Source organism: Hippoglossus hippoglossus, chromosome 6 (genome assembly GCF_009819705.1).
Source record: "Hippoglossus hippoglossus isolate fHipHip1 chromosome 6, fHipHip1.pri, whole genome shotgun sequence".
NCBI classification, from domain to species: domain Eukaryota; kingdom Metazoa; phylum Chordata; class Actinopteri; order Pleuronectiformes; family Pleuronectidae; genus Hippoglossus; species Hippoglossus hippoglossus.
Window position 1 is genome coordinate 17,385,413 of NC_047156.1, and position 20,523 is coordinate 17,405,935.

Below are 20,523 nucleotides of genomic sequence, written 5' to 3' on the forward strand. Positions count from 1 at the left end.
TTCTGTTTACACTATATATGTATATTGTTTTTTTATTACATTTATATATTTTGTATACTTTATACTTAAGTAGTGCATGCGACATATTACTGAACTGATGTCTTTTTTTGACTGCCCTCTTGCTGCTGTTATGTTGCAAACTTCCCCACTGTGGGACTAATAAAGGATTATCCTATTTTATCTAATCTTATTGTTATATTATCTAATATTCTTGTATACCTTTCTTTATTCATACTATGTGGTATACGATTGTGAATTTATACCTATATATTTAGTTTACTATAGTTTGGTTACTATGGTATGGTAATTAATACTATATATCAATTCAATAGCATTTTTATACTCGTATTGTCTTATCTGCATATATATGAATATTTATATCTCTTTATACTATTTTACATGCTCGAGCAATCATCCTGTGCCGCTGCACTTTACTGTAGTTCATCTCTATACAAACAGTATGGTGTATATTATGTAGATATTCTGTGTTTTTTATAATTTTTTTATTCTATTGCTTTTAATTCTCGTCTACCTTATTCTGACTTGTCTGCTGCTGTAGCAAGTGAATTTCCTCGGTGTGGGATATGTCTTATCTTGTATTAATAATCAAGTCATGCTGGTGCGTGAAGTCCACCTGATGCCTTATAAGCAGTTTAATCTAACCAAAAACATAATTCTGCGTCAATGTTGTGCTCATGTAGAAGAGTGTTTTTTACTAAGAAGTGATTTAAACTTACTTGGTGTAACAAGGAGGGCCTGTAACACTTGTAATAAAAACTGGAAAAATCCAATAGATCCCATCACTTGAACTCATGCTGGGTAAAATGAATAATAGGGGAAATGTAGCTTAGACATGGGAACACTTCTGGCTTCATGTCAAGCTGAGCCTAAAATTAAATTTGTATAGTTAATTATTGGCTATACATCCCAAGTGTTCAGTTTATTTTATCTTACCTTCATGTTAATGGGGGGTTGTCATCTGCTATATAAATTACCTGCACTGTGTCTGCTCTGTGGTATGTTGCAATATCCTGAAGCATAAAAAATGTAATTACAAAAAAGAGAGGAGAGGGCAATATCACTGGATGCTGTATAGTTCCTCTTTCTGATAAGACATTTAAAAAATAGTTTATGGGCTTTATTCTTTATTCATGAAATTATTTACCAATGCTTTAAGCCTTTAGCACAAAAACACAATGTGGCATCTTTTGGGTACATTAATGTTTATGTTAATGTTCAGTTAAGAATGCCCAATCAACCTGATGCTCTTCAGTTGCTTTTCAAGACTCCACAAACTTAAAAAATTATCGTCTTTCTGCAACAGTAACAAGGGTTCACACTGACATGGTTGTAACGTCAAAGTATTTCAGTACATCATTAGTAAAGTAAAAATATAATCAAAACAAAAAGCAATTCGGCTACAGCCAAACAAGTACTAATACAATTTAAAACACGACTTTTCCGCTGTTTTAATGTGGAGGCATTGTTTCTGTTAGTTCTACTGAAAATAACAAAAACACAGTAAAAACAAAATTCATGGAACTTTAATAACATTTCATTTACAATTATCTATATTTACAGATTATAAATGTTCAGGGATATAATCTATGTACAACCATTTAAGTGACTTTAGTGCAGAACACTTTGCAGTATATTTATGTCAAAGTACAGTTAATGAATGTCCAAACAGTGAATATTTATTCCCAGATAAACTAGTGAGACTTGTGAAAATGAAACTTTCTTATACAAGTATTAAGAGTTGTGTCTTGAGTGCTGTACATCTACATTTATAAGTGTGAAATTAAGTACTTATCCCTTAATAGCAGAAAACATTTGCAAGATTTGTTTTGACCTCTGATCTCTGACTATTAATAGGCAAATGTGGATACAAATTAATTTACACTATTTATAAAAAATCTACAGACAATGGGCTTTAACTGACAAATCAGTGCTATGTAGATCCAAACAGGCAACTAGACAATTAAATTAAAATGTGACTAAATCAAAATGTAACATTTAAACACAGCTAAAATAATATCTGGTGGAAAACATTTACAATAACATAAAAAAATGTATGTGCGTAAATTTCACCACCACAAGAGTGCTCTAAAAACAATGGAAATGGCAACTATAGTAAATCTTAACTGAAAAAGTTTTTAAATAATGTGTTTACTTCATTTTAATGCAACTAATATTGTGCCTCCAGCAGCTTTTTGTAGAACTGAGGTAAAAAGTTTGTTGATGAACTGAAGGTGTTAAAGTACAGTGGCTTCTTTGAATGAGTCGATCCATCTATAAAAATAAAATAGAAATATAATTATTGTACAATTATCAAAGTGAACTTGATTGTCAATTCTGCTATATGTACAGGACATAGACAGGACTGAAATGACAGTTCTCTCTAATCCCCAGTGTAAACATGAGCAGACGTAGAAACACTCAACATACAAGGAACATGCTCAACATGCAAGTAACACACACTCAACATACAAGTAACACACACTCAACATACAAGTAACACACATAACATACAAGTAACACTCAACATACAAGTAACACACAACATACAAGTAACACACTCAACATACAAGTAACAAACTCAACATACAAGTAGCACACTCAACATACAAGTAGCACACTCAACATACAAGTAACACGCTCAACATACAAGTAGCACACTCAACATAAATGTAACACACTCAGCACATACAGAACACACTCAAGATATAAGTAGCACCACTTATAATTACACAACATTTCAAGTACTCAAGTGACATGTAGGTACACAACACAGTACGCAGCCAAAAGGCATGAAGTAGAAAAGATATGAGTAGTGCAATCTAGTAGCATCTCTCTTGATACTGTACCTTTGAGCTGTTTGTGTGTCATCAGCTTTAAAAATGTGGTGCAGCGTGTTTTTGTGGTAGAGCTTAAACTGTAACTTCTGAGATGAATCTACTTTCAGCATGAATCCTAACAGGGGCTGACTCTCTAAGGCTGCGACATCCTGCATGAAGACACAATGACACACACGTTAGAGGGAAATTAAATCAACTCCTAGTCCAGTGGTCACCAACCTTTTCAAGCCCAAGGTCACTTTGTAATTCCAAACATAGGCAGAGATCAACCACCCTTATACAGTATCTTCCAAAAATCCCACTTAGGAGGGTCATATTTATAATGCCTGCAATTTCTGTTGAAGGCTCAATGTAGGAGCATAAATATACACAAAGAAAGGCAGTTATGCAAGTTTATCTGTTCAATGCACAATATTCATATTAATATCTATTCATATTTACAGCATGTGTTCAATGCACAGTAGTTTACAGTATGAAGCCGTGCATCTTCCGCTCCTGCAAATATTTCAAAATTAAAAATTAATTTTTAAGATTTTTCAGATTTCAGATTTTTTCTGAAACACATACAGCAAGTATTGCAACCATTTATGTTTGTGACATAAATTCAACCGATAAACATTAAAACTCAGGTGAAAGATAATTTTCTATGTTTATTCTGCTGTGAACCACAAGGTTTATCTGTCTATGTCACAAATGTATGTATTTCCAACACTTCCCGAACCCGTTTCAAAGTGAAAGCACTCTAGCTTTTCACTTTCTGAATCCATTCATTTGTTTTAAAGGGGCTTTGATTGTTATCGACAGACCGGAAGATGCACGTCTTCATACCTTAAGAGTCCTGACATTTAGTTTAGCACATAATCTGACGTGTATTCAAGGAAATGCAGTAGATAAACAAGCAGCTCCAATGCCAGGAGTGGACACACTGCCAATATGAACAACAGACAGACGCCACACACAGCTGTTCTGCGGAGCAACCGCAGCCAGTGAGTCCAGAGCGTTACGGGGATCGACAGTGAAGACTGTCGAGATTGACCAGTTGATCGCAATCGACGGGTTGGTGACCACTGTACTAGTCCAACTATAACATGCTACAGATTGTCACTGAGATGAGTGGGAGACTTTACCTCACTTGCAGCGTACGTGTACAAGACTTTGTCTTTAATGACAAACCACAGCCTCTTCCCCTGCTTCTTATTGCCCTTTGACCTCTGGAGATAGCCACTCATGGAGGAGTTGTCTGTGTTTGCTGACACCTGAAACAAGAAGAAACTAGAATTACCACCCAATGTAGTTTAAGTCAACAAACATTTCTTTTTCCAGACTCATGATTTCAACGTGACCTTTGACCACTGAAATCGAATCATATCTGTGAGTGTAAGTGAACATTTGTGCCAAATTTCTCTCAAGCGTCCCCATTCTTTTTGCGTTCAAAAGAATGGGACAGACAGACGGACAACTCAAAAACATTATTCCTTCAGCCACTAGTTGTCACCAGCACTGAGGCATAAAGATCCATCAGATGAGACTGCAGGTCATTTGTATACAACTATGTCAGCCACCTCTTTGAGTGCAGCCGGTTTCTTCTTCTGCTTTCTGGAAAAAGCAAAGGTGTTTCTGCCTCCAGGGGACAAAGCTGCTGAAATGGAGCCTTCACCTGATGAGCAGACAATAAAACACATTCACAGTGAAGTTTCAGCCTGAGACAACATGAAAACATATGGATGACAGTGTCATTGTGAATAAAGCTTGAAAACAGCTCCTCTTACTTTTCTGCTGCTGAAAAACAATGAAGCACTGGTCACACACCCGTGCTAACTGGTTCTTTAGGTATTCAAGGCAGTGTTTGTTGGAGGAACAGGACTGGCACACCACCTGATTGGATGATAAAGTATAACATACAAACTTTTCTCTTGTTTTACAACAGCAATGAAAGTGGGTTTTGTGATCAACGATTCCCTTATGAAACTACATTTGAAGTCACTAGATCCATGTTATTATTTGGATCTGCACCAACTCGCACATACTCATAAATATCAGTCTCCTAAACATGTCTGATTATTTTCATCATGAATTGTTCTCTGAGAAATCAAAAAATGCCCTATTTTACAATATTAAAGAAAGATTCCTGGATCCGTCCCCTGCTCGGGATCCACACCAAAATTAAATCACTTCCTCCCTCACCCATTCCACATCCTTTCACCTAGTTTCATGCTAATCTGTCCTATAATTTGTGTGTAATCTTGCTAACTAAGAAACAAACAAACAAATAAACAAACAAACAAACAAACAAACAAACTGAAAGGGGTGAATACATAACCTCTTTGGTGGAGGTAATAATTAACATTTTGAGAAATTTGCACAATTTGCCTCGCCACAGGAGGCGAATGTTTTATTCATCCTCACTCGCACAGATTGGATGGTGAACGGGTGGTGAAGGTTCGCCACTGAAACATTTGCGTATGCGTGATCGAGACCTGTGGAGTCCCACTGTGAGATTTCCAGGTTTAGTTTAGTTTGAAACAAACAAGATGTCCAGTGTTATTTCGTCAGATTTACAGGCAACTTTTTGTCAACTCACCTTTCCACATGCTCGGCAGTGGTGTCTCCGCCATGTCAGGGAGAACTCACAGGTGCAGATCATACACATGGTGGTCCGTGGGTCAGGGATCCATATCGGGGCTTTGGATCCCAAAGGAGCACCATCACCACCGTCCGTCAGTTCTACCTGTGAATAGGTAAAAGAAACAACATACTCACTTACTGCTCATATACACCACGTTTTTGGATTTTATCACCTTATCATTAATCTACAGTGTATGTTTACAGGAAACATATAGGGTGTATTTTCTGTGGTTGTCTTACCTCCTCTAGAGGTTTGCCAGTTATAAAACTGATTTTCTTTCTGGTGTAGTCACAGATCGCTGTGGAAATGGCCCCGAGCCATTCGTCTCTCTCTCTGGCTGAACTACAGGAAGAGAAAACAAAGAATTACTGCACACCCTGCACAGCATCAACACACCTATGCTCAGCAATGAGAAACACATGCACTATTGGAAGACACAGTATCTCTTGATTCGGATCATTACCTTGCAGACAGAATGAAGGAGCGCTCCACACTCTCAATGTTCAGCTCGTTCTGATAGGCCTCCTGGCTTGGTTTGCTAACCTGTAAGGGGTTTCACTGTGAGCAGCGGTGGCAGTATATATCCTGTATCTTGTGATAATACTGATATGACAAGAGTTCTCACCCTCATCCCAGCCAGACACAGAAGGTTGTTCAGCTTGTACTGACCCGACTGAACAGGGGTGGTGTACAGCAACATGTCGTTAAACTAAAGGAGAAATCACATATGAGAAAAGATTATGATAAGACAGTTCCAAAGTTTTGGTTTGGTTGACATAACCAGGGGTTAGGCTCTGTGCTAGGGAAGAAATAAACTGTTCTACAGTACATATAATGTGGATAGGTAATTTGTTACATTTTACCAGACGGGTGGTCAGACCCTGAGAAGGGATGGCAGAATTGGCAGGTTATCAAGGGGAATGAATTTGGGTCACTTTGGTTTGGAGTGGATGGCCCCCCTCACCCCCAACAAATCGCCCACTGTATATAGTATAGATTTGACCCCAAGACAGTCAAGAACCTCTGATCTATCATTTTCTTACGATTTTTACAGCAGCATAAAAAACATTGCGAGACATGGATGAATGAACTAAATAACTGCTTGAAAAGGAGTGCTTAACTAAAAATGTTTTTAGAATGAGTATCTCTTGGACATCTGATCATAATGATTCTTTGCAGAAGAATTTGCAAAGAAAGGGAAGATGGGAGAGTGTGGACTGGGCCGACGACACATTCATTACAGTGTTGCCATGATCATGTTCTGAAAGCGTGAAGCAAAGAGAAGTAAGAGACAGATGTGAACTGTACCAGGAAGAACTTTCTGGGCTGCATGACCTTCCTGGCCAGTTTCATCAGGACGCCCTCCTTCAGGAAGATCTACAACACAAACATATCAGAAGAGCAAATCAAGTCATGTTTTATGAAACAAGACATATATATATTAGATATTTTTCTGTTTCTGTTTAAATTTCATTCTTAAAGTAAAATATTTTGTAAGTCCTAAAGGCAATAAAGCATTTGGTTGATGTCTGCTGTTATTTACAAGGTCAAGAGTGAACTCTGAATTTATTACAATAACTATTATAAACTAATAATTCAACATGGACAATAACTTCTTCAAGTGTCAGAAAAATGGAAATTAAAACATCTACTAATCCAAGACAACAGAGCAATGTGCATTTGTTGAAGAAGATATGTGTGATACAATTGAAAGCTCCACAACAGACCTTAAATTAGACTTTATTAGTATTGTTTGATCAGAAAAAAAATAAAAATAACAAAATGTAATTTAAATTGCTTTCAGACATGCACCTTTCCCTGCCAGCCCGCTGGTAAAAACTGCAGTGAATGTAGAATACACCAAGATAAAGTCTGCAGAATTCACTGTGAGCGAGTGGGCATGTTGATGAAGTTTCTAACACACAACAGACAAAACCTAAAAAAAAATGTTTAAAAACATTTTCCTGTTTGTGTGACCGTGTCTGACCCGGACAATCTCAGGCAAAGAAAGTCTGGATAATGTCTGGACCCAACTGTCTGCACATTTTCCAGAGTTCAATTCTGAAAACAGCTTTAGATGCACTTTTTAATAGCTTATATTTAAATGATAAGCACACAATAATAACTCATTAAGCGACATCGATCAGGTCTTACCCGCCCAGGCTGGACTATCTCATGATGGCCGTTCAGACTGCACTGCACCTGGATCAGCTTCTGGAAATTATCCTGAGATTTTTTTTTTAAATTAGCGATCAGAAACATGTATGGAGCATTTCATCATGTTGAAGGTCCAGTGTGTAAGATTTAGGTGAAAGGGATCTATTGACAGAAATTGAATATAAAATAATCCTAGTGATGTTTTCACTAGTGTGTTTCATCTAAATTATAGAAATTGTTGCTTTATTTAGCCTAGAATGGGCCCTTTATATTGAAATACTTTATATTTACATCAGGGGGAGTCCAAGGTTACCACACTACATCAAGATTACCACAGGTTCTCTTTCATGTTTGGAAAGGGAGGAGTAGGTGAGGGGGATGCAGCTGCAACATGACACTTCACCACTTTATGTCACTAAATTCTACACACTGCAACTTTAAGAGAACATGTTGATTTTCATATTTGAATCAGCTCTCACCCCTTGTTTCATGATGTCGTTGGCATGATTGGCCACCTCCTTCACAAGAGCAAGGGCAGCTGAGTAGAAAGGAAATCACATACAAGACAGATAAAGTCTCAAATCCACTGAAGTCATAACGGGAAAAGTGCACATGTGCAATAAGGTGTTTGATTTACCTTGTGTGTCCTTGTAATCACCCGAGTTCTCAGAGAGGTTCTTCAGATAATCTGAAACGAAATTCGACTCAGTGTCATGAAGTGCTCAGTGTTGTGTAGTAAATCATGTAATGCAATTATACAAGAGTGACGTGAGTTACATTCTTCACATTCTGGCACCGAGCGATCGACCCCGGTGCATTAGACTCATGACACTCTAAGCCCCCTCATGTTAAAGCTTGTGTTATGTCACTAAGATTTGGACCGTACTTCAAAAATCTTATTATATGTCAACAGAGGACGCAAGACAGAACCGTACACTGTGTTTGTTTTTATGTACACCAGGGGGCAGCATGACGCCTACAATAAGACTTCACAGGCTGGTCGTACCTGTTTAGGAAATAGAATTTTAAGGAATGATCTTGATTTAGATCAAGTTTGAGTTTGACTTAAAAATGATGCGTCAAGAAATTAACAGATTCATTTAATGCTGTGAAACTGACATTTCATTCAGGGGCGAATGTAGGGGGAGGAGCAGGGGTGCACTGGCCCCAGCTGAAATCTGATTGGCCCCTGCAGTGCCCCTGTCCTGTCAGTAGTCTTTTTTCATAAGGTTACAATACTTACAATACAAAAGTTCATTCAGAATTTGTATAACTTTTTTTTTGAAGTACACAATGTTCTTGAACAAGGAACAATTTTATATATTCAGTGATGTGTGGCTTTGAATCAAAGCTACAGTAAACAAGGAATGACCTAAATGTGCACCTTACTGAACCAGAAATAGTGCAGGGATGTTGGACATATAATTGGCCTCTCTGTGTAAATTGTGGCCCCTCTATGGCCCATGATGTGGACACTTCCTAGCACCGCCCCTGACTTCATAAGACGTTACCTGTGAGCAGCATCTGATACTGAGGAATCCTCTGAATAGGCTTCAGTAGGTAATGCTTCAGGGCCAAGCCGGCACAGCGTGGAGTGGCCTTGTACAGATAATGACACACTTCATTAATCATTTTCAGCAACACACACACATACAGAAACAATGACGTCATATCGACCCAAAACACGCACCTCCCCCAGACAGGTCTAACAGGCCTCGTTACCTCAAACTCCCGTACTACAGCTCCAAATGCTGGGTTCCTCTTGGTATGCTCTTCCAGCAAAGCCACATTCTTGTCAAACTCGCGGATGTAAGTGGAGTACATCTTCAGATAGGGCCCTTTCTTCAGGAAAATATCCGCTAGCTGTGCACTCTCATCCCTGTGCACAGAATGAAATGGCGTGAGATTAACCAGACCCATGTGACACCTCTGTATGCATGTGTAACAATTCCAAAGAAAACGATGTATTATTTGACAGCTCAAGACTATTGCCTGATTAAAGAGATGCTTGTGTGAGAGTTGAATGTGTGTTTAATTACACCAAACAACGCTCTTTGGCTGATGAGAAGCATCCATATCGTTTTGTTTAAAGGCACCTCCATATTTGTAAGGGCTAAGTCAGATGTTACGTCAGAGTTTTCAGAAAAAACTGACTTTCCCAGTCGTAACTTTGATTTGCAAGATGACACGAATGCTGTTTTCAAGTTTGAAAGTGGTAATTAAAGTAATGGCAGCATATCATTAGAGCCTGATGACACAGTTGGTATGTTGTTTGTTCACTGTCAATCAAGGCTAATTAAATCACATCCACACACTCCTCATGAAGTCAATTAGCGAGTTTTTGAATGTTCTTTAAATGCTATGGGGTCTTTCTGTGTGGGGTTTGCATGTTCTCTTCCAGTCTGCGTGGTTCATGTCTGAAAACGGCTCATGTCGGCCCTGCGGTACACTGGCGACCTGTCCAGGGTGTACCCCGCCTCACACACAATGCCAGCTGGGATTGTCTATAGCCCCCGTGCAACCCTTGCAGGATTAGTGGTATAAAAAACAAATAGATGGACGGATGTGACAAATCTTGAAACATAACAAATGTATGGCGACAGAGCTGTTCACATATTTTTGGCCATATGGTGTAACAGTATCTTTTTTTTGTGATTCTGTTACTGTACCATTTGGCCAATCTCTGCTTCAGCTCTCTCAGCAGGTCTTGGTTGAGTTCGTAGAGTTGTGGGAGGTAATACAGGATCTGGTTGAGAAGTCGCTCCTCAATCACGGGCTTCCCATTCTGACGAGATGATTTGGACACCACATCTCGGAAGTCCTATTTATGTAAGAGAGGCAGAAAAGAAAAAAAGTGTCAGAAGGGACAAATACAGGAAGTCAACTAAAAGGCACAGTGGGGAAATTCAGAAAATGCACAATTTTCTTAAGTTGTTTCTTGTTGAACTTCTTCTTTATATTTTCTTGAAAATGTACCGCAGTCTAAGAAATAGACTAAGTAACACTGATTTAAAAGTTGTCTTCTCTACAAAGTCCAAAACCAAATCTTATTAGATAAAGTCCAGGAACATAAAGCAGAAAAGTTCAAGAAAAATAAATACTGATTATCTTCACATTTTCAGTTTCTAGTGAATCAGGACTAAAGAGAGAGCACAGAGGAGCCTGAGGGCACCGTTTCTGCTCCTTTTTCTGATGATGTGGAGGATTTTTGGTGGTTTATGTGGACACATGGCAAATAAAAGTGCTTACAGACTGGGCACCCAGCAGAGAGCTCCTGTGGTTAACATTTGTGATCTCTTCCTTCTACAACAGCTGACAGTGACGGAGGTGGATCATGTGGATATTAGTCAAAAAACATGGATGATTCATGAGAGAAGGAGTTGTTGAATATTTGTGAGTTATGTTTTGTTACTGCCCACAGTGAAGTGGCCACTGTCACTTATTGACTTAAGCTGATTTGTAAGACTAACTTCACATTTTTATAGAGCTACAAGTCACAGCTGTAACTCTTTTTCTATTGTTTAGCATTTTAGAGACAATACGCATCCGTACAAAGAGCATAGCACTAACATGGCCATCAGTTTGTGGAACGCTGGCTGCCTGGTTACCATGAATGAACAAAGACTAAGTCTCCTCCACATTCTTGCTGTGACTGATCCTCATTACCGGCGCCATTCACCTTTGGTCCACAGAGACTCAATAACTTCCTGTCTGACCATCGCCTGTGACTCAGCCCCACTACGTTTCTTTTATCACGGCCGTCGTCTCTTCAAACATCTGCTCATATGACGGTTCATCTTATCAAATGTGAGCCTTTAACTTTGAGTTAAAGCACCATCGCAAACACAGATACATGAGTTAAATGACTGTTAGCGGTATTCATCAGTTGTCTGTGTGTAAGATATGTGTGATCACAGCCCTGTTGATGCTTACATAATACAACTGTTCTTTGTTGCCTTTGTTTAATATTCATGATGTTGGTATTTTGTGGTTTTGATTGAAATGTCTTGCCAACCACGAGATGGATAATTGCTGTGAAATATAATACATTCAGTACATTCTTGTTCTCCACAGGATGAACTATTATAACTTTGGTATCAGGTGCCATCATCAGGACAAAATGTTCATATCTCTATAAAATGGCCGCACATTTACTTAAACCTAATGTAAACCCTTTAAGCCGCAGCTGGAGCCTATGTTGTCTTTACGGTATTTCTTATTTGCACAAGCTAGCACAAAAACCTAAACATGGTCATTATGCCTGTCTACCGTAGCCCAGTTAGCATAGTTATCATGAGCATGTTAGCATGTGTGATGTTAACATTTAGCTCAAAGCGCCAAATGACCCACCACTGTGGACATGTTGGGAATTGTGTTAAACTACTTATTAAAGCAACACTATGTGACTATGTAACAGCGCCCTCTTCAGCCACATGTTGTAGTTAATTCTGTTGTGCTCCGTGTCCGAGCGATTATGTGTTTTTTAATGTTGCCAATTTATCTGTAAAGTGGAGCTCTGACTGTGTAGTCCCGCTGAATATTACCCATGATCCCCGGCTTCCTGAACCAGAGGAGCAGCCGCTGTGACAAATAAAACAAAATGTTTTTAGAATTATCGATGTATTAAAGTTGAATGCTGAATATTGCAGCACCACTTTCCTTATTCCAAGTCAGTGAACCATCAAACTAATTCTGAAGCTGCCATTTTAACGTACATTTTTTGCATAGTGTTGCTTTAAGTCCCAATTTTATACACTGCTTTAGCTTTTGTTTTGTAATTGTCTGAAAGAGCCATCAAGTTTACATACTCACTGAGAGAGAATAAGACTAATACTGGTCTGTCAGCAGAAACTAATACTACTTACTGTTGTACTAGTTACTCCATATTATATTTGATCATGTTTCCCGAACATTTTGAGGGAAGTTAGCAAAGAAACCACATCATCATATCATGTTTGTGCCTTTGAGCCACTAAATATCAAATGTCCCCATAAACCACAAGGAGATGATGCAACTCTTTAAGTCCAGATGAGTGTAATGTTACCGTGAGATCACGCTACTGCTGAAATTCAGGGGAAAACCATGAGGAATGTGATCTGTGGGGATGAGACTGAGGGGAGTTGGGTCTCTTTTCTGCTGCATGGGGTGTGACCCAGTGGTTTGCAAATCAAACACATATGGAGAATGTGGGCTCTCTCAGTAGACAAGCACTAAGTACAATATATACAGAAAAACACCAGCCTATCTGCTCTGATCACATCAAACATGGGGCCATGTTTTCATGTGAGGGGTGATGTGTGTGGGGAGAGTTCTTACGACATGAAGAAGCTTCAGGACATCGACAAACCTAGAACAACAACAAATGGGAAAAGATTAATTAGTTATGATGGATAAGTAGAGCAATAAAGAGGGTTAGTACAAAGAACAAAATATTTTCTCAATTACCTCTTTTGTATAGTCATACTGACAATTGTAGTTTTATTTGCCAATGTTTTCAGATTTCTGTCTCCACCCAATACAATGTAGTTGAATGAAATTCAATTCGGAGCTTGCAGCTTAATATTTTTTTAAATGTATGTCACATAATGTAAAGACCTTCCTGTGAGTTTTAATTTCATAAAAGAAAAATCGTCTTAAACTGTTAATGACATTTTTGGATTATTATAATATTATAACTTGAATAATTCATGGATCTTGATATAAACAATCATGTGACTGATGTTTAGGGGACTGATATTTATGAGTGTTTGCAATATAGGTGCTAAATACAAATAAAAGTCTGGATGAATTGACATGTGGTTTCATAAGGGGACTATTTGGCCGTGGCAGGGCCATGTGCTCTACTGAGTGACATTCTGGTTTAAAAAGGGTCCATGTGACCTGATTCTCGAGCACAAAACATGGCAGGACCCTTTTCTGCCTGAGTGTGTGACCTTGCATATAAATAAACCTCTTTTCAGTTCTTCAGTGTCATTTTGCAATTTGGTGCAGATCCAAATAAAAACCTGAATCTGTTGAATTTAAATGTGGTTTCCAAAGGGAACTGTTGGGCCTTGGCACAGGTATGCACTCTACTGAGAGCCATTCTAGTTAAATGCCAAATTATCAGTATATTTGAGGTGTCTTTTCACTTTAAATGGGGGTGAAGGCACAAATCTCAGAGACAGATATTTCAAAACCTGGGCAAATAAAACCAAAATGCATGGCTGCATTGTAGTAAGAGAGGAAAATTTAAGTGACCTTAAGCTTTAAGAAAAAAATGAAGACTCTTACACACTCTCAGAGCTCATGATTTCAGTAGCGATGTGGTGAATCTTGCTCTTCTTCTGTCCACTCTGCGTCTCAAAAAAGCAAAAACAGATATTAATTGTGATTCATTAGAAAATAACTACTTACAACAGATATGTGCATCCTGAATAAGTCTGCAGCCATTTAAATGGGCAGTGGGTGGACAAAATAATAGAAAACACCTGTCAGTAAAACACAATGCAATTTAACAGACCTGTGAGACAAGTCATAAATCATGAACAGCATCTCCTCACCGCACTCTCCTCTGACTGCTCAGCGTCTCCTTTACTTGAGATGGAGCTGCTGTCGTTCTCATCCTCCTCATCTGACGACAAGGTGTTTACCATATAATCATCATCGGACGGGCCGTCGCCCAGGGGTTCCACCTCCTCACTGGCAGAGCTTCTGTTAAAAGGGGCACAATGTTTGAAAGAAGAAAAAGAGACAGATGCCAAAGCATGAACTGTGCAGGTGTTGTGGATACACGCTAGCAGCTGCAGGCTTTTATCAAAAACACTGAATGCAGCCCAACGTGACACAAACCTTAGTCATTCTAATGGCACATGATTAGAATATAAAACAAGGCCACAAGAAAGGATGTTGTTGTTGAAAGAAGTGGGCGAAAGAGATGAGGCCCAAATAAAAAGCACCTAGGTCAGCACATGTCATCTGTGGGAGCATGCATTTTTGTCAGAACAGCAGTATTCAAACATTTCCTGCTCTGATCAAGAGGGAATTATAAAAATAAAAGCACACAGGAAAGGCAGCATGATGCAGCCGGAAAAAACATTCAATGATTATCATCAACACTGTCACATGACACAAGGCCTGGTCCGGCTGCATGCCTCCACACACAGAGCAAAAACACTGCCAAGTCCACCTGAAGCAAAGTCCAAACCAGACACTAACCACTAGTCACAGTCGTCATACACACGGTTCGTTTAACCTTGCAGCGGAAAAATGATGATGTGAAGAGCGAGGAGGAAACTGCACCAAAGACAAACCTCATATCTGAAATACCAGAATCCCCTGAGGGAGAACCACGTGTAAAACAACAGCACCTCCCTGCACTGAACTGCAGAAAATGAAAAAGACCTAAAAAAAAAACAGCAAAGCCAGTAAGCCTGTCAGCGGGTCTTTCTTATGATAAGGTGTCTACATTAGCTGTTGCATTTAAATGTAACTGGTCTGTGTTTGTGAGCTGCTCAACGTGTTTTCGACATGTGATTGTGGAACTAAAGCGGGCGACACGCTAAGCCACAGGAGGCAGAGTGCACAGTTACACAAACTGTAATCCTATTTTCCCCACTGACTTCTGCTCACCGGTCATTCATAACATAACATACATTCTTTACAAGATGAGGAACATTACAAACATCCCTCCCAAGGAATATAAATTTAATAAAAGTTTAACTGAGCTATTTAATCCTCAAACTAGCTGCTGTAGATACATATTTTAAGGGTCAGTTCACCAAAAAATTCTTCCCACCAGCAACTGCATCCGAATATTTGATTTTTTATGATTGCATGATCTGAGCATTTAGGATAATTTAGAACCAGTTTCTTGTTCCAGAAACGTGGACAGTAATGTTCAGATTTTAACCTGATTAAGTTAAAGTCCGAATAAGACACAGTCATGTAAACAGCATTGTCTGATTACTCGAACCAGAATAAGGTCATACTTGGAATAAAAAATAATTAAGGCATCCAGATTAAAACCTAATGGTGACCTCACATTTCCTGTCATGGCTCCCACCCTCTGGAACCGTCTTCCCTGAGTTATAAAAAATGCAGAGGCGTCATCAGTTTTAAGAGGTTGTTAAAAACTCAGCTATTGCATAAATATTTTAACTTGGTCTAGTCCTTATGGTTCCATTGTTTTTGCTTGTCCTCTGTGTAGATTTTATTCTTCTGTTGTTTGTGCTTTACTCAGTTATTTCCTGTTTTTATCTTAATGTTTGTTTTGTACAGCAATCTGTAACTTTGGTTCTAAAAGGTGCTTTATAAATAACATTTATTTACTTACTTACTTATTCACATTGTAACATCCTATTGGAGTTTTTGCAGCCTTTTGACATTGGCATGTGTAGCAGTTACTAACTAATGTCATAATCAGACTATTCTCTGTAACATGTAAATCAGAAAATGAATGGAGCAACTTGTGTAAACATCATCATCAAAACTAGATTGTGATTGTGATTGCGCAGAGTCACAGAAACCTGGTTTCCGCTTTTTAACAATAATGTTTTGAGCTCACAGATAAAAATCTTTCTCCTCCATTGTGTTTGAGTGACACCAAAATAATCACCTACATCTTAACACCTTGAGTGGAAACGGATGATAACCCTTTAAATACTGAAACACTTTTAGTTTAAGTGTCTTCTCAGCCTCAGACTAAAAAGCTGCAGAGCTGTCGTGCACTTTAAGACCAAAGGTTCTCCAGTGTTGCATTCGATCACAACCTGTTGCATGAAGTGTATATTTAAAGAAGCATTGTTTAGATGAGCCATCTGAATTCTTAGGCCAACCCACAAACACCTGAGAGGCTTTGTAAGCAACTCTCCGCCGTACTTGTCAAACTCCCCAGACAGGAATCTGTAACAACAAAAAAAAAAAGACAATGGCCCTGTTCATACCTGGCATTATAGTGCGACTCAGCTGACCTGCTTAAAAGTGTGACCTGTGTTTCCTTTTTTACAAATGATCCACAGTCACACTCTGTCATGAAATCGTTTACACATAAGTGCTGCCGCTTCGAGAAGCCTCAGGACTCAGAAAACAAGAGCAGCCACCTCTATTCCCTCAAAGGAAATTCATATGTGAGGTTATATAGAGACAGAAATTAAAGCCAACACAATCTACCTTTCATAGTCTGTCGGTGTGTGACACTGTTGGTTTCCAGTGTTTTTCTCAAAGGTCATATACGGCTCCTGCTCCTCATAAATCCCTTCATCATTGTACATGTCGCCTTGCCAGGCCGGAGGCTGCGAGAAGGAGGCCCCAGGAGACGACCCTGCCTTCCCCACGTAGACGTTCTCGTAGTCTGGGATCTCCTCATAGTGACGGATGTTCTCATAGTGATCCATCCCAGGGGGGACGTCATCTCCATCCACGCTTTGCTCCACTCCGATCAGAGGACAGGATGATTTACGTTCCAATCTTAGATGCTCTGAGAGGTTCTGACATGCATCTTGGTGATTATCAACACTTTGCTCATTGTCGTTGGCAGTGCAGTCCAGGCTCTGGCCTCCTCTCGCTTTCCGCTTAGGCAGCATCTTCACCGAAAGCTTCAAGTCCAGCAGTTTCCGGAAGGAGTTCTTCCTCGGTGTGTCGGAGCAAACAAGGTCGGCACCGGAGAACGACTTGGCTCTCTGTTTGCCCAGGCTGGACCGTGGGGGCTTCATGATTCCAGGTGGTAGGAGGCTTCTTCTTGCTTTCTCATCTGGGGGCAGAGGCAGCTCCCTCATCGCTCTCTCCCTCAAAACACAATCTTGTCGGGGAAGCACCTCCTGCCTTTTCTCATTATCTCCTAATTTCCCACTTTCTTTCTCCTCAGAGGATTCCTTCCTCTGGATCAACGTCTTGTGGCTGCTGTGTCTCTGCGGCTTCTTCGGAAGCGCTCTATGCGCAACATTCTGGGCTGCCACGGTGACGGGAGGAGGCTGGCTGATATCCGGCTGATTGAGCAAAAAGCTAGAAGTTGGACAATGCGTGAAGACTCTCTCCTGATCTTCCTTTCCTTCCATCTCCTTGTCCACCTCTTCGTTCTCCATGTCAACCGACACCTCCATCTCATAAACGCTGCTGTCCCAGCCCAGGTCCTCCTCGTCCACATCCTTTGGCAGCATCTCAGGTGGCACGCTCTCAGGTGCAGACAGAAAAGGCTTTTTCTTGGGTGGAGGGGCGGGCGGAGCACTGACCTTTCTCACAGTCAGAACAATCGGCTGCTTGTTTTCACTAACAGGTACACTGACAGACAGGGGTGCGCTGTCCTTCCCTTCCGATGACACCTTCACCTCTCTGACGTTCATCTCCCTCCCTTCCTGCATGCTCATAGTCTCTTCCCTCTGCTCCTCCACCTTTTCCTGAGCAGCCAGAACAGCTGCCCTGGGTTTCCGTGGCACTGGGACTGGTTTGGGTTGGGTCACGCAAGATAATTGCCCTGAGCCAAGAGCATCTTCCTTCGGCCCACGCCCCGGTGGACCCTGAGGTGTTACGTTACCATTTGACTCATCGCTGCGTGTACTGTGAGGAAGAGAGGGCCTAACGTTCACCACAGGACTGGAGGTAATGTCTGTGTGAGGATTTTTGTCCAAATTGAGCCTCTCTTGTAGAGGTTTATGGTGAGTGAGGTGGGTATTGGTAGAAGCAGACTGTGGTGGTTTATCACTCATCACGTGGCTCTTACTAGCGTCAATTCTCTCACCACTTTCCACCACACCTCTGGATGTTTGGGGAATCTTTCGTTTTTCTTCACTTTTACCCTTCTGCAACTCTTTCTCCGTTTTGTCTCTGCTTGCCGCTGTGCTCCTGACGCATTGGCAGTTTTCCTGGCTACACAAGCAAATAGGAATAATATAATCCCAATCTGGCTTTTTGTTCTCTTGCTGTATTCCATTCTGAGAGTTCACCAGACCAACGGCGCAAGGGTTTTCTGTTACAGATGTTTGGTGCAGGCTCTTCGAAGCGATGGGTTTCGTTCCCACGGTGGCGGATGTGAGTTTGGAGAGGCAGGGCTTGGGGGCCAGTACCGGTTTGACCCTCCTTGGCATGCCGGGAGACGGGAGAGAAAGGCCGGCTCTTCTGGTGGTGGAGGGAGAGACCCCCGGCCTCTGGGCCTGCACCAGCTTTGGTTTCGGGGCCAGAGGTGGTTTGTGCATGCCTGAGGAGAAGAAAAAAAACATACACACACTTGAGATTTTGAGTTTAGCAGCACCACAGTCAAGCTAAATCTAAAATATTGTTGAAAATTGTAACTGGTCTGTATTTATTTGGCAGCTTTTCTAGTCTTGATGACCACTGAAAGTGCTGTACAGCACCGTTTTCCCATTCACCCATTCACACACACATTCATACAGTGCATCTATGTGCAGCACTTTCACCTATCACTGCTGGCTCAGCCATTAAGGGCCGTCAAGGGTTCAGCATCTTGCCACAGCCGCCCCAAAAAGCCGCCCAGAAAATGACCATGGCTCTAATCTGACACAATGTAAGAATCATGTTCTCAAAATCCAGACGGCATGTCAGATGTATTTTCAATCTGACAGATGTTGCTCTAATGGGGCTTCACTCCTTAACTCGTCAAATTTTCTCTGCAGCATTGATCCTGACAGCTTAGTGTAAAACTGTAAAGTACTACAGCACCTCTCCGGGGGGTGGGGGGTCAAATATCACATGGCTTTTGTCTGCCACTGCACACAGCAGCACAGTAATCCAGCTAATGGCCCGTGTCAACATGGCAGAGGAGGAGGAGCAGCAGATGGGAGATGAAGAGTGAGGGGGTCACAGGGACTGGGGAACAGTCACGCAAACTGGTACATCTGTCTGAACTAGTGCCCCAAAATCTTCTGTGGAAGACTGTAACCGTAACATGCTGATGGGAAGGCATGTTGATGGTTTTTTATTTCCCTACTCAGCAAACTATGGAGTAGTACACAACACAAATTTACAGAAACACTCAGCAGTGGTTCTCAAAGTGGAGGGTGGTCTCCCCTGAGAGTGTGTATGTGTGGGGGGTGGGGTCATAGAGTGACACCATTAATATGATTTATGTAGGAAAAACAAACAAACAAGTTTGACGATGCTGTGGTGTTGACCTCTACCTCACTACAACTCAGTTGGGATCCTATTTAATAAATTGCTTCCCCCATCTTGTTAATGACTGCTCTAAAGTCATTTAATCTGCAGGTTGTTGGCACAAACAAGTTAAATGCCCTAAATAATAATACATTTTTAAAAGCAGCATTGCCTGTACAAAACACACACACACACAGTCTAAATTTAAAGGTCTAACCAGGGACTGGAGTCGCAATAAACTTCAGCCACATAAAATATCTGTAGCATTGTTTATTTGTATAAATAAGAAATAAATATATAAACATCTATTGTATTTGATTGTTTCTATGTTTGAGAAATAAATCAAATGGTTATTAAAGCAGTGCTTTCAAAATTTCCTGGTTCAGACACACACACGAATCAAAGAACAACAGTTGTCTCTCTCTCTCACTCACCTGAGTTCATCCTCGCTTCTCTCTCTTCGCTTTCTTCTTCTGTCAGAACAGAGGAATCGAACCTTCTCTGGTCGTCACATCGCGAACCGACGACTCAAACTAAGTTACCGACATTGTTTCTTCGAGTTTGTCCGAGAGCCGCACTTGTGGTCCCGCTGCCAACAGTTCAGAGTCCCTGCAGCACCTCCGGCTGCCTGCGGTATGAACCAGGGAGTTTGTACTTTCACCAAACCACCACTAGAGGTCCTCAGCGGCCACAGACTGCCGGATATAATAATTTAAAAACTCCTTTATATATAAACATAATAAATACAAGTTATGTGTTATTTTAAATAAGTCTAACACGTGTGAGAGAAAACACAAG

At 40.5% G+C, this 20,523-nt stretch overlaps 1 protein-coding gene across 3 annotated transcripts; it reads right to left on the reverse strand.

The window, feature by feature from the left end:
• Positions 1-1,529: 1,529 nt before the first annotated feature.
• LOC117763331 (FYVE, RhoGEF and PH domain-containing protein 6-like) lies at positions 1,530-20,353 on the reverse strand. 3 transcript variants are annotated; one of them, XM_034588358.1, is made up of 22 exons: positions 20,160-20,353; positions 17,526-18,811; positions 16,792-17,495; positions 14,184-14,334; positions 13,915-13,976; positions 12,958-12,988; positions 10,311-10,462; positions 9,364-9,520; positions 9,153-9,240; positions 8,279-8,329; positions 8,121-8,179; positions 7,639-7,710; positions 6,793-6,861; positions 6,110-6,193; positions 5,948-6,027; positions 5,724-5,826; positions 5,440-5,586; positions 4,628-4,733; positions 4,421-4,515; positions 3,986-4,114; positions 2,868-3,007; positions 1,530-2,292 (listed from the first exon to the last, which is right to left on the reverse strand). In XM_034588358.1, exons 1-22 carry the CDS (start codon positions 20,167-20,169, stop codon positions 2,256-2,258), a joined length of 3,813 nt encoding a protein of 1,270 aa, XP_034444249.1. In that variant the 5' UTR covers positions 20,170-20,353; the 3' UTR covers positions 1,530-2,255. The 3 variants fall into 3 exon arrangements, with proteins under 3 accessions (XP_034444249.1, XP_034444248.1, XP_034444247.1); XM_034588357.1 differs by having other exon boundaries at positions 1,530-2,168; positions 2,225-2,292; positions 16,792-18,811; XM_034588356.1 differs by having other exon boundaries at positions 16,792-18,811.
• Between the last annotated feature and the right edge of the window lie 170 nt (positions 20,354-20,523).

What these genes read in the sequence shown, in the direction of transcription:
- LOC117763331 (XM_034588357.1), bottom strand. An exon ending in GTATCAGATGCTGCTCACAG is followed by an intron (nt 8,330 to 9,152) that starts GTAACGTCTTAT and finishes ATTTCGTTTCAG; the next exon opens with ATTATCTGAAGAACCTCTCT. An exon ending in AGCCCAGAAAGTTCTTCCTG is followed by an intron (nt 6,194 to 6,792) that starts GTACAGTTCACA and finishes TTTCTCCTTTAG; the next exon opens with TTTAACGACATGTTGCTGTA.